The sequence below is a fragment of the Drosophila yakuba genome, chromosome 2R (genome assembly GCF_016746365.2).
Source record: "Drosophila yakuba strain Tai18E2 chromosome 2R, Prin_Dyak_Tai18E2_2.1, whole genome shotgun sequence".
NCBI classification, from domain to species: Eukaryota; Metazoa; Arthropoda; class Insecta; order Diptera; family Drosophilidae; genus Drosophila; species Drosophila yakuba.
Window position 1 is genome coordinate 6,375,603 of NC_052528.2, and position 12,557 is coordinate 6,388,159.

Genomic DNA, 12,557 nt, shown 5'->3' on the forward strand with positions numbered 1-12,557 from the left:
GCCATCATTAGCACTAAATTCAATTACGTTGCAGGCATATCCTGTTGCCCTCCATGATGATTCATCATGGTTAGCGTACTTTTTCGAGGAGGCACGGAATATCCCAATCCTAATCCCAGGAGCCTGTGGCCCACAAATTACTCTCGGCCTTTTGGAACATTTAAAAATTTGTGGCTCTAATTTGGGGAACCGGAAAAATATTCCATGGCTGGATCACCTGGCGTCAAGGATAAGCTGAATCTGATTGTTGGCGGGGACATTTGCGAGGTATACCGGGATGGCTTCAACTGCGGATCCTTTGGCTTTTGGTGCGGACTCGTCGGACTGGCCGTCTTCGTGCTTTTTCTGGCCTACTTTCATATAAATCGGGAGCGAATAGATCCGACGGAATAATATCCCCAAATTTGGACAACTTTAAATTAATGTGACATAAATAAAAAGTAAATATGTTAAAAAATAGTTCGGATTTTGTTAAATAAAACCCTTTATTACATTAAACATTAATGTTGGACCCAAAACAACCGCGTAATACATTCATTAAGGAGTCATATGTTATTCATGAACTGGCCTTCAAATATAGAGCGCTCTGAGTTGTCTCTCAAATGAAATCCCTTAATTCCGTCAATCCAAATTGATATTTTTATTCATCAAGCTCAATTTTCATGAAATTTATCCTTAAATCGTTGTTAAAAATGCATGTGCATATTTTTCTGCCGCCTCCTATCACCATGCACCTACATATTTATCATAGCTTGATGGACCCAAAACGGATGCTATGTAAATTTTTACTCGGTCGATATATTTGACAGAGCTCATATATACGCTCGTATATAAAATTCCTCAACTCCGTTTGATTTATGCATCATTCACGCGCAATTTATCGTAAAAATTACAAAAAAGGACAGTGCAAAAAAAAATGGGAGCGAAATTCACGTTTTTCGAAGCTATGGACAAAGTGAACTGGCGTTAAAAGTCACCGGGGTCATTTATTGGGTAGTTTATTATGCAGTAAAACATAACTGATTTCCAATGTTGTTTACTCAACTTACAAACATTTTGATTTACGTGTGTGCGGCACAGATATGTATATGAGTACATACATATACATTTTCACGTATATCAATAACATCACCAGCAATAACATTTAACATCCAACAATAATTAAGAGGCTGACAGGCAGGCATGCGTAAGCCGAATCGTGTATATGTATTTACTTAACTTTTATGGTCCTCCCTTTGCCGATGTGCAAGTGTATTTGATTATAACAAACATATATAGAAGGGGCCAAATATATAGTAGTTGTTTTACAATTATAAAATTATTAAGAAAACCTTCTAAATCAAGTTCAATATAAGAACAAGTTTTTCTGTGACCATAAATTAAATTATAAATTATAAGTATTTATAAGACTCTATATGTTTTTATATCCTTTTAGAAATGTAATGTTTGGTATTCGTGACCTGATTTGTGGATGCACAACTCTTCGGAGGAAAATAGGAATGCTGCGGAGTGGGAAAAGCGAAGTCAAGGTAGCGTTGCATAAACACATATTTGCATATGTCACACGCACAAAGCCAAAGAGTGGGTGGTGTGTGGAAATTCAGGTGATATTCGGGGGAAATTGAGTGATGGCCGCTAGAAATGTCACTTTGCAACACGGGTTTTAATTAATTAACAAATTATATTAGGCTACATTTTCATTGTTAATCGATAAACTTAACATCATTACAACTTAGATCATTATTTTAGGCCCATTCCTATGATAAACTGTAATTCATGAGTCCTTCAATATAACATGTATCATAGATTTCTCTCAAAGAATTAAATTTATGGATATCTTGTGTATATTGCAAGTTGATCCACCTTTCCACGCTCTTCGTCCTTAGATACTTTTCATTGCTTGTTTACCTTGCACTTTTGGTGCACCTACCACCATAAATCGATTGGTCATATTTCTTGTTATTTTATTGCTCCTTTTTGCCTCGTGCGTTTCATCTTTCATACGCACTCGATATTCAGGCAATCCACTAAAGGTGCCATCATCATTCGTTCCATATGCAAAAGCCAAATAACATTCTCTCAATTTCGCCTTGTCCCCTATTATTTCTGCCTCGGTTTCGCCTTTGGTCCTTGCTGGCCATTGTTAAAGGCTTGTGGTCGCCTCCTGCTGTTGCAACTTCAGCTGAGGCTGCCGCTGTCAAGCTGCCAGGACGTGGGACTTAAGAAGCCGCAGGATATAGTCCAGTCCTCCAAAGTCACCTACACTAGGAAAGAGCTGGCTTGAAAAATGTATAAGATTTTTTAATTAAATTTAAGAAGTTTTGTACTTTAAAATGTAAAAACTTTTAAAACTTTTTTATTTGAATTTATTAATTTGTTTTGATTTATACATTTTAACAGTAATTTAAACGGAATGTTCAATGTTAATTATTTTAGTTAAGGGCTTAGTGAAACTACGCTAATTAAAACTAAATAAATTGAAATAAAGATTAATATTTAAGAGGGCTTTTTTCCAAGTGTTTCCCTTTGCTGTCCTTGCTAATGAAACAAAAACAGACAAGTTAATGTACAGTTGATGTACCATCTAATGGCTCTCATTGCCACGCCCCCATTGCGAATTTTGCCGCCCACAGAGATTTGCATAAAAAGCTGGAGAGCTGACCGTGCTAATTGAGTGAGTAAGCGGTTGCCGGGCTAAAACTTTTCGACATTCTAATGCCATTGTCAAGCAGCTCCGCTTCTGCTCAAACTAGTTAACATTTCCGTTTCCCTAGGTTCCATTCTCATTCCCTATCCCTTGGATTCACAGTCACCCACTTACCTTGCTGGTAGTGTGCCAGTGCTCATGAATATGCCTTTTATAAATAATTCAAGCGCATTTACTGATAGCTCGGCCTAAGCCCTTGCACAGAGTCCCAGTTTCATTTGTGGAGCAAAATTAACAGAGCGCATTGAGTGGCCATTTCAACCGATTTCGTAGACAAAGAACCAGCCCCGAAAGCAAGTCAAATGTCACAGGTCGAGCGATTCGGAGACTCGGAGGAGGAAGCCCAAGAAATTTACGGATGTCAAGTCCTCTATTTGCCAATGCAAAACTACAAAGGGTCGGTTAAAGAGTTTGGGGGCCAAAGATGAATAATAAAGTTGGCTATGGACATTTTGATCATTTTAAATACTTAATATGTACTTTTTAAAAGTACTTTAAGTATTTTAGTAGGATTTTATATCGGAGTATAGATAAAAAGTAGAACAAATTTTGAATAAACTTGATTATGAAATAGTGGCCAAATGTGATTATCTGTTACTCATTTCTGTAGCAAGCCTCTGTGCATTTAGCTTCAATTTTAGTATTGGACCCATTCAGAATTAGCTTGTTCATGTTTCGTATAATTATTCAAGCATAATTTATCCCAATGGCAGCTGGTGGTGGCCACCAGACCCATCTGCCAGTTCACTTTTAGCGTTTACAGTTCGTTTGGACTTTTGTATAGACTTCCTTTTTAGCAGGGCTTTCAAAAGTGTTGCCTACTTCTCGGGGCATTCACAAATTACTAGCTCAAACGAGCATTACCAACGGCTACAGCAACAAGGACGACAAATCCACTCACTGGCTAAACAAAATAACACAATTTACAGTTAATCTAAATTGTTTTGCCTTTTTATTAGCCACACCAGCACGAGAAAATAAGTTTTTTGTGGCTTCTGCTGCAACTGAACTTGATAAAACTTGAACAGAGACAGATGGGGATAGAATGGGCGGGCAGCAATGGTTTTCGGGCGGTGGCACATGATATAGCAACAGCAAAAGTGACTTTATTATAATTTTCAACTTTTGATTTACTGCAGGGCCGCCCCCCGCGTTCCTTGAAATGGTTAGAAGAGCACAAAAGCCAAACAAAATGAGGCTAATTTTTATACCCGCACACACAGACACAACAATGGCGTCGCAGATAGCAAGTCGTACACAATTGCAAAAGTTTTTTAACATAAGAAAACAGGAGCTGTGAAAGAAGCTGAGAACAGGCGAAGATTTCACAAAATTACAACAATAAAAGCGAGCAATAAAATTAAGCATTGTAATATGGCGACAAAAGCCACCGCAAGCAAAACGAATTCATGGAATTAAAGTTGAGGTTTTGGGGTAATATCTTTAATAAAATTTTGTAAAAAATACAAAATCAACAATAAGGCTTAATGTAAGAATTTAAGAACTTAGTTTACCGAATATAACTTTTAAGAAAGCTCAATAAATCAAAGACTTAATTACTATCCTAGTTATGAAGATTAAGAAGAATATTTTTACCACCTGTAAAGCCGCTTCGATCACTTAAACAAAAGTGACCAATTTAATGGTTTTATTGCCCAATAATGCGCAATCCGGATTTAAATTAAACCGCAAAGAGAGGGGATTGGTGCGAAACCCTTTCCATCGGAAGGATTGGGACGATATCCGCACCGCCTCACCAAATGTAGCACGTTCCATAATTGCAAATCAATGAGCTGCTGGCGAGGCATATACAATGGCATCGCTGATTATGACGATGGCATAACGATGATTACGCCAATTGTCCCTCTAAGCTCAATCTGCCGCCCCCTTCAGCGAGGGGGGACCACGCCCCCTCCGTTTATGTGTGTATAGCATTTTAATAAATTACGTGACAAACTGCAATGCTCTCCTCCGCCAAGCTGTCTTCGACTGCTACACGAAATCACATATGTGAATTTCATTTAAGAAGCTATAATAAATTATATATTTTGGGTTTATTTGGGGAATTTTCTAAGACAAAGCAGGTTCAAAATATCAAATTAAAATACATATACATTTCCCTTATTTTTTTGAATAAAAATAACTGATGAAAGTATTAAAATTATAGCTGTGTGGGAAGTCAATACTTGTGTTTCAAAATGTGTGCATCATAACTTACTTTTCTTCTCATTTGCACAGTGTATCAGCAGCAGGTGTCACCTCCGAAATTGCTGCGCTCTCGAATTTCCTTAATGTAGGCTCATTAGTTGGAGGGTATTAAAGCGGCTTTATGTCGGGGCATTCGGATGCCTGAGGGGAAGTTCGCGGAATTGCATTACTAGGGGCTGCTATTGCAATTTGCATTTGCCAAACGTCTCCGACATTTGCATAGTCGTATCTTGTTGCGTGCATTCAATGCTCCAAGTGAAATTGCCAAAATGAAACGACAAAGTTTTGCACACAGTTAACAATATTAAATCGTATTTCGAAAGGCGGCAACGCCCTTCTTGCTCAGCTCCCAGCTGAAAGTGTAATTACATTTTGCCTGTTTTGTGTGTTAACAAACCGTATAATTGGTCCAAAAGTGCGACCTGTCACTGCAGCAAGTCCCCAGCTGAGTTCCAGCAACAGTTGGCCGCATTTGAGAGCCGGATTCAGATTCCGGCTGTGAATCCGTTTCGGGTTCGGCATGTTTAATGAGTGCCGCGCGAGATTCAGGGACACTTGGGCAGACTTGGGGATATTCAAGGAATCTTGAGGAAAATCCCGAAGGACAGAAAAAGAAAGTTTCCTAGTAAGTTTTTTGGGCCTGCAGTACCAAACCTTATGAGTACTTTAAGCTCCATTGCATTTTCTTACTTTATTTGATGTTTCGCTGTTTGTTAATCTTTTCAAAAACATTCCAAACTAAAATTCTTGAAGATAATTTTATCTGACTTTTTACCCTCAGTGTGGCATCTCCTTCTTGCAACTATACAGAGCTGCAGTTCGGCTTCCCCGGGGATACAATATATTTCCCGAGACTCCGCCTTCCTTTGCAGTTTTGCATATTTTCGGGGTCGTTTTGGCTTCCAGTTAACCCATTCCCTTTGTCATCCATACACTGGCAGCAAGATGAACTTAATGAAATTTCTGCGGCTACTCAGTGAACCAAGGCAAACAACAGAACAGTGCCAAAGGAGTTGGAGAAGTCCGTTCCAAAAAAAATGTAAAAAGGAAAAGAGTCCAAGGCCCATTCGAGCGATGCGGCATGAAAAATTGTGTGTTGTGAGTCAAATATTGACCTAACCTGAACCGAATCAAGTATTCGTATATTGGATGTTTTGATCTCATTATCAAAGTGAATGGAAATCACAGCAACGAAGGATGAGGAAATTGATTTGCCCCTTTTGGGTTGCTGGCTGAAGTTTTGTTTGTTTTGCACTTGACACAATCCGAAGCCATGCGTGAATCTTTGCCTCTGGCCAAAACCAAACTTTGAGCAACAAGACAAGCCATTAATTGATTTTCAACACACTTCAATGAGCATTCGAGAGTGAAAGTGAGTGGTCAAGCGGACGCGCTTCGATGATGAACCATACAAATGCCCTAGAATGGGATTAGCATTAAATCTGGCTGATTCTGTGATTGACCTTAAAGCCAAATTAATTTTAAAAAATTAGGCAATATGTTTTAAGACAAGATACATGAATAATACGTCCAAAATTTGTTTCTTAATAATATTGTAGGTAATTTTTGCGTAGCATTTAGGGTGTCTTATTGAAATGTTGGGCTGATTTGTGGCATTCCGATGGGTATTCCTGTGCTGCTAAGCAGACCACATCACTGCCGACGACGGGACCCACGAACCACGGCCCATGCCCACACAACTCCACACCCAACCCTCGACTTTTGAGCCATGTCAGGATGAGCGCGTGGCCAACTGACAATGCCAGGAGCAGCGGCAACAACAAAGAACCAGGAGAAAACTGGATGGCTAAGTAAAGAAAAAACCGAAAACGACTGCTTTGCATGCCAGGCGATGCGCCGTGCCAATTTTTCAGTTAAAAGGCCGGAAAAAAGTGGCCCAAAAGCATTGTAATAAATGCGTTTGAAGGGAGGAACGTGCAGATGGAAAGTTGAGGCTTTGCGGACTCGCCACTGATGAACAGACGCAGAAATAAAACAAAGAACCCGATGGAAACCGAAACATGAGCAACAGTCATTTCTCGAATTGAGAACTATTCGAAGTGTTCTTAATGCATATTATTAATAAATGAATGTTAAATGTGTTGACTTCAAAATTGAATATTAGTTAAGCTTATTAAACATATGTTTAATGCTTGCACAATCTTACGTAAACACTTTTTCCAAAAGAATGTTAAAATACTTTTAGTATCAGCATGTACTGATAATGTCCATTCTCGCTATCTTGTTTAAGTGATCATGACATTTTTTACTCTTTAGTGACCCCTGTTCATACACATACCTGTGTGTGAACACACTCACGCACTTCCGCTTTTGGCCCATAAACGCAGAACAAGCGCCATGTATCAGCTTCCACCTTCACGTGACCCCACCACCCACTCTCCACGCCCACTTTCCCCAACTTGCCTCGAGTGTTGTCCCTCGCATTGCATTCAGCACCGAAGAAGAGGAGAGGAAAAGGTCGTGTTGGGTTAAGGTGGATGGCAAAACGGTTGGGGTCACCTGTGCACACACACATTCCTCCATGCGTCGTCATTTTTATGCGACGCACTTTAAGGAACGCATAAAAAGTGGCCAGACCCAATCGGAATAGCTATCTGCCCTCAGTTTATTTTATATTATCATCGTTCATGAATTCTCAATACCCTTTTAAAGGTAAAATGGAAGGGGATGAGTGCAGTATGGCAGGGAGAGGTAATGTACAGTAGACATCATATTTGTTACATTTATTTATTAAACTAAATTTAAACTCAGTCCATCGATTTTAAAATGCTCAGAAGATAAACAAAATTTGAAATATATTACTTTCATAGCTTAAAAATATAAATTGTAGCTTACAGTGGAAACTTGCTCATTCAATTCAGTATGCACATTACGAATTAGCTTATTTATTTTAGAGTATTTTGAATTTCCTTTTCATTCCGGATTTCCGCCGTGCTTCTTGGCTAAGTTTGCTTTATCTTTCAGCGTTTTATGTCGCATTTGCGTTCCACGACCCAGAGACGCGACTCCAGCTCGTCTTATTGTAATAAATTTAAAACATTTTGCACGCTTCATACACATTTTATGAATCCTGAGAGGCAGAGAAGGAGTTGTTGGCTGGGGCTAAAGTGCAGCCAGCTGAGCATCTTAAGAGCCGAGCGGCGAAAGCGAAGATATTTTATTTGGCCATTGAGACACCGAAGAAGGCAAAAGTGCAATGCAATTGGGATTTATGCAAATGGAGAAATAAATGCATATACTCGTATACGGGGCAACGAGCGAGCGGATATATACAAAAACTTTCAACATAGATTAAAAAATGTCAACGGAATTTATGCGAAATTATGCTGCAGCAATTTCGAACGGGTCCAAATCTTTTATGCATATGCAGCGCCGACATTACCCATACGCCGCGTGTGCCTCCAGCAAAACTGTAACTGCAAACTTTTCTTTTCTGCACCGTTTCAATGCCACCTACACGAGCGGGAACCCTAACAATGCGCCTTCCATTTTTAATAATGCTGCAAATGCATATTTTATAAAGGCAGCGTAACAAACAAAAAAGTGTGTAAATAGTGAAAAACTAGCGTGAAAAACCTTGTGGCAGTAGTCGCAGCTGCACGGTAAATCAAGGAGAGCTCAGTACCACGCCCCTCTATTTAAATAATAGGCGAAACAAATGAGGAACTGGAAAATAATTCATGGAACAAAATCGCGAAAAGCTAGGATTTTGGCTTAAACTGTAACACATGGCGCGGTTATCATTTCATATAAAGTTAGAGTACAAATAACAATATTATTGTTTTTTTAGCTTTACGTAGATTATCATTAAATATTTTCAGCTGGAGCCATTACTTTTGGGTATCCTGTTAATGAATAATAATACGTTAAAAGAGTCATATTATGTTACGTGTTGTTCTGTTTAAAGAGATATGCAGAATAATCGAACCTAAAGCAGAACTTCATTTTCCATGGTTGTTTTTCCGCCGCATTTCCTTCTATTTCGCTGCCCCTTTGGCGCAGTAAAATCGACAACAAAAACCGAAGCTTCATTATGAGAGTCGGAAATTGTTATGAAAATTGACTTTTTAGCCGCAGGCCAAACTAATTTTGCTGCCTTTCACTGCCGTCCCGTTCCCTTTCCTTCATTTTGCATCGTCCTTCGGGTGCAGTAGGTGGCATAAAAGTCAACCGACGGCGAATCGTCTGCTACTTTTTCTGCCTCCAATCGAGCTCGGTTATTATGTCGTCCTGATCGGAGGAGTAGTAGCATCGATTGGAAATGGGAATCGGACTCGTCATCATTTGACTGGCCATTTGCTGCTTATCAAAAGCTGATTGCAAATGCCTCCAGCTGGCCGTCCTTTTGCTAGCTTTTCTGTTCGTTGCTTCTTGGCCTTTTGGCAGACAATAAGAGGGGTAGTACTAGCTGAACTGTTCAGTTGCTGCACGGTATATTTTCGAGTCGTTATTTTTAATATTTAGTCAAGTAATTCAAAAATAAAATATTTTAAAAGCGTTTATTTTAAACATTATATTTTTGACTAACAAAATCTGGTTTTCCTCGGGTATTTTTCAGACCAACAATGTGAATACGTGATAAGAATTCAGTGGGTCACCACGTGTGGTGTGTTTTCCACGAATTTGCTTGATCCTTTGATGTGCTTCTTTATTGTGGGAAAACTTATTGCGCCCGAATCGGCAACGCTAGTCATCTTTGTTTATTGTTTTTAGCCAGGAACTCGTATTCTGCAGTTACTGGTGGCGCTTTTTCAACTGCTAGTGATTTTCCACACTGCCAAAGCCTTTTGACTTGTTATTGCATATAAACTTTATAAATCTTTTGCTCGGTTAAACTTTTGCAATTGAGTTGAGAATACAAATTAACTCAACTTGCAGTGAAAAGTTTTGCTAAATAACAACAGCAAAAGCAGCAACATCGTCAGAACTTCAGTGGCAGCTGCGGCAGGCAACAATAACATTTACCTACAGTAAATCAAAAGTTTTTCAAGCCCATTTTCAGAAGCATTTCAAAGTGCCGGCTGCTTTTGGAAATGCCTGTCCCCTTTGCCTTCTAAATTTTTGGTGGTCAAAAGTTAGCTCGAAATATAGTGTGGAAATTCTTCAGTCTTGCCAGCTTTGAAAATAATTAGGTTGATGAAAATGTTATTAACTATAAGGAACAACAAAGGATTTACACATTTGCTAAATTTGAAATATAAATAACTCCGTGAAAAGCAAAGTTTGGAAATTAATATGGGGGATGGCCCCTTAAAGGCATCAGAAATTCAATCCATATCAATATAAGCAACTAGTTTGTGGACAAACATTAGGGCTCCTAATCACCTTCGATTACTTAGTAATGATTTTCCTGTCTTATAAAATGTAAAATAACATTTAACCACTATCCAACCATTACCAGCCCTCAGGAGCCGCTCAAATGATTTGTTAATTTCACCGAAAATTGAAAATGTAATCAAACCAAGAGCCAGAAAGAGCCTGTGGTCGCTTTAGGCCTGCTAATTTTCAGACTCCAATTAATCAATTGGCTCGGCCAGGTGACAATTAGACCAAAGGAACAAATTGGCCGCAGGCCTCAAAGAAGAAATTTAATTAGCTATTCGTCGCCCAACAATTGCTGGGACATCAGCTAGAAAAACAGTGCTCAATGGGAAAATGTATTCGACAGATGCTCCGAGTAATCGTTTGCTCAAACAAAAGAATTGATACGTTCTAGCCCCCAGACGTTCTTAATTGAGGCCGGGAAATTTATGTTATGCTCCGGGAAAATGTGGAAAACGAGTTTTCCCTTCGAAGGCCATTAATTTTAATCGAAACGCTAACCGAAACGGAAGCTAATCAAATCTTAAAAGTGACACGTGCCGGTCCACATTTAATTGATTTCAATTTGACCACTCAAAGTGCCACAAATTACACGATTTGCCCCTCAAAGTTTTCATAAATTTGCCTTTGGAGAGACACTTCAGACTAATTTGCGACGCATTTCGTAAAAAAACATGAAAAAGCTACACAAAAAATCAAGCGAGTCAAAAAGGGAAATGACAAAAATCAGGCAGCCCGAAAGGAATTGCCAGACAAAAAGAAAAAGTAGAACTTTGGTGAAAAAAGAGCGTTGAAAATTAAGTGGAAATGAATTGCTCGCTTGAATTTCAATGGAGCGTCCGGCACGTTAATGTTTACTCAAGTGGAAATCGAGTCACTCGCGATGAGTCTGCCACTCCCTCGGAGTCCGTTTCCGTTCAAGAAGTTTTCAGGACGACCACGAACCGCCATTGGACGAGGAAATAGAAAAGAGGTCCCGAAATGTGGAACTCAAGTCGAGCAAAGACAGCGCACCGAAAAGCCAAAAAGGAGAAAAAGCCAGAAATTGGAAAAGCAGAGGAGCACTTTCTAACTCGCTGCACTGACTCACTGATGGAGCGATGTGTGCGGCGTTTGTCATCTCAATTAGCTATAGTTGATGTGGGTGGAAATGAGGGGAAACCACCCATCTATCACTATAAAATGATACTCGTATCCAGCAAACAGATCTGTGAGTTTTAGAAGCCGTTTACTCTAAATTTAATCCATACAAAAATCTTGCCTTTAATTTTTGAGGAAGTTTGTTTCTCTATATTTAAGCGTATAAAACCATAAGCTTGCTTACTTGTTTTATGCAAAATATATTTCTATTTATACTCATACTTCTGATGAAGCTTCTAAGAGCAAATATCCCTCAAATGGTTTTGGCCACTCATCACAATATAGAAATCATTTTACATTAATTTTATAAATTTGTAGCAAAGGTTGTTTCTGTCAAGTTTAATCCGTTTGTTGACTTCAAAATTTCATATGAATAAAAAAAAACACTTCTGCTTAACAACTGGCACACAGATTAATTGATCCCAAAGTGCAGCCTGATGATCCTCTTCGCCAACTTTTGCTTACATTTAATAGCCTGTCTAACTTTTGGCTAGACTGAAAATCAGTTCAGTTTATTTCAGCACGGACTATATGTGTTTAAATAATCCCCAGACGAAGTTTAATCCCGATTCACACACAATGACAACGCACACTTGTCAGGGGCATTAAAACCGACGCGTCGGCGGGGATCGGGAATCGGGGATGGTGCTGTAAAATCCCCATATTTGTTATTATTTGGGGTGGACCATAGCCCATAAGCCATAACCGTATTTAGCCGCAAAAATCCACAGAGTGTGTGTTAGAGTGTGCTGGAGTTAGTTTATTACTTCCTTTTTAGTAGCTGCCAATTTCAGGCGACAAACAAGAGGGCATCAATGGCAAAAGTGGGGTGGAGGAAAGAGATGGTGAAAGTGTTGCAGAATGAGATGGCAAGATGGTAAGAAGAGAAAATTAACCCAGCATGGCAATGAACTCCTATTCCGAACCGCACCACTTAAACGAAATGCACTTGTTACGCGCCCAACTAACCACCTTATATTTCACCCCCTCCAAAATCCGCACCTTTCACCACTCTCCCACGCCTCTTTCACCCCACTTTCACCGCCCCCTTTTGGACCACGCATTGTCCGGCTTTTATGGCACGTTGTAAACACTGGGCATAAACTTTGCACTAAAGTGTTGTCGTATAAATTGTATTATGGCAGCTCCCCAGTTGGTC

At 39.3% G+C, this 12,557-nt stretch overlaps 1 protein-coding gene across 1 annotated transcript; it reads left to right on the plus strand.

Moving 5' to 3' along the window:
* Nucleotides 1–113: 113 nt before the first annotated feature.
* LOC6529473 lies at nucleotides 114–459 on the plus strand. The gene has a single exon (XM_002090439.4). The coding sequence runs from the start codon at nucleotides 205–207 to the stop codon at nucleotides 391–393; it is 189 nt and encodes a 62-aa protein (XP_002090475.1). The 5' UTR covers nucleotides 114–204; the 3' UTR covers nucleotides 394–459.
* Nucleotides 460–12,557: the final 12,098 nt, after the last annotated feature.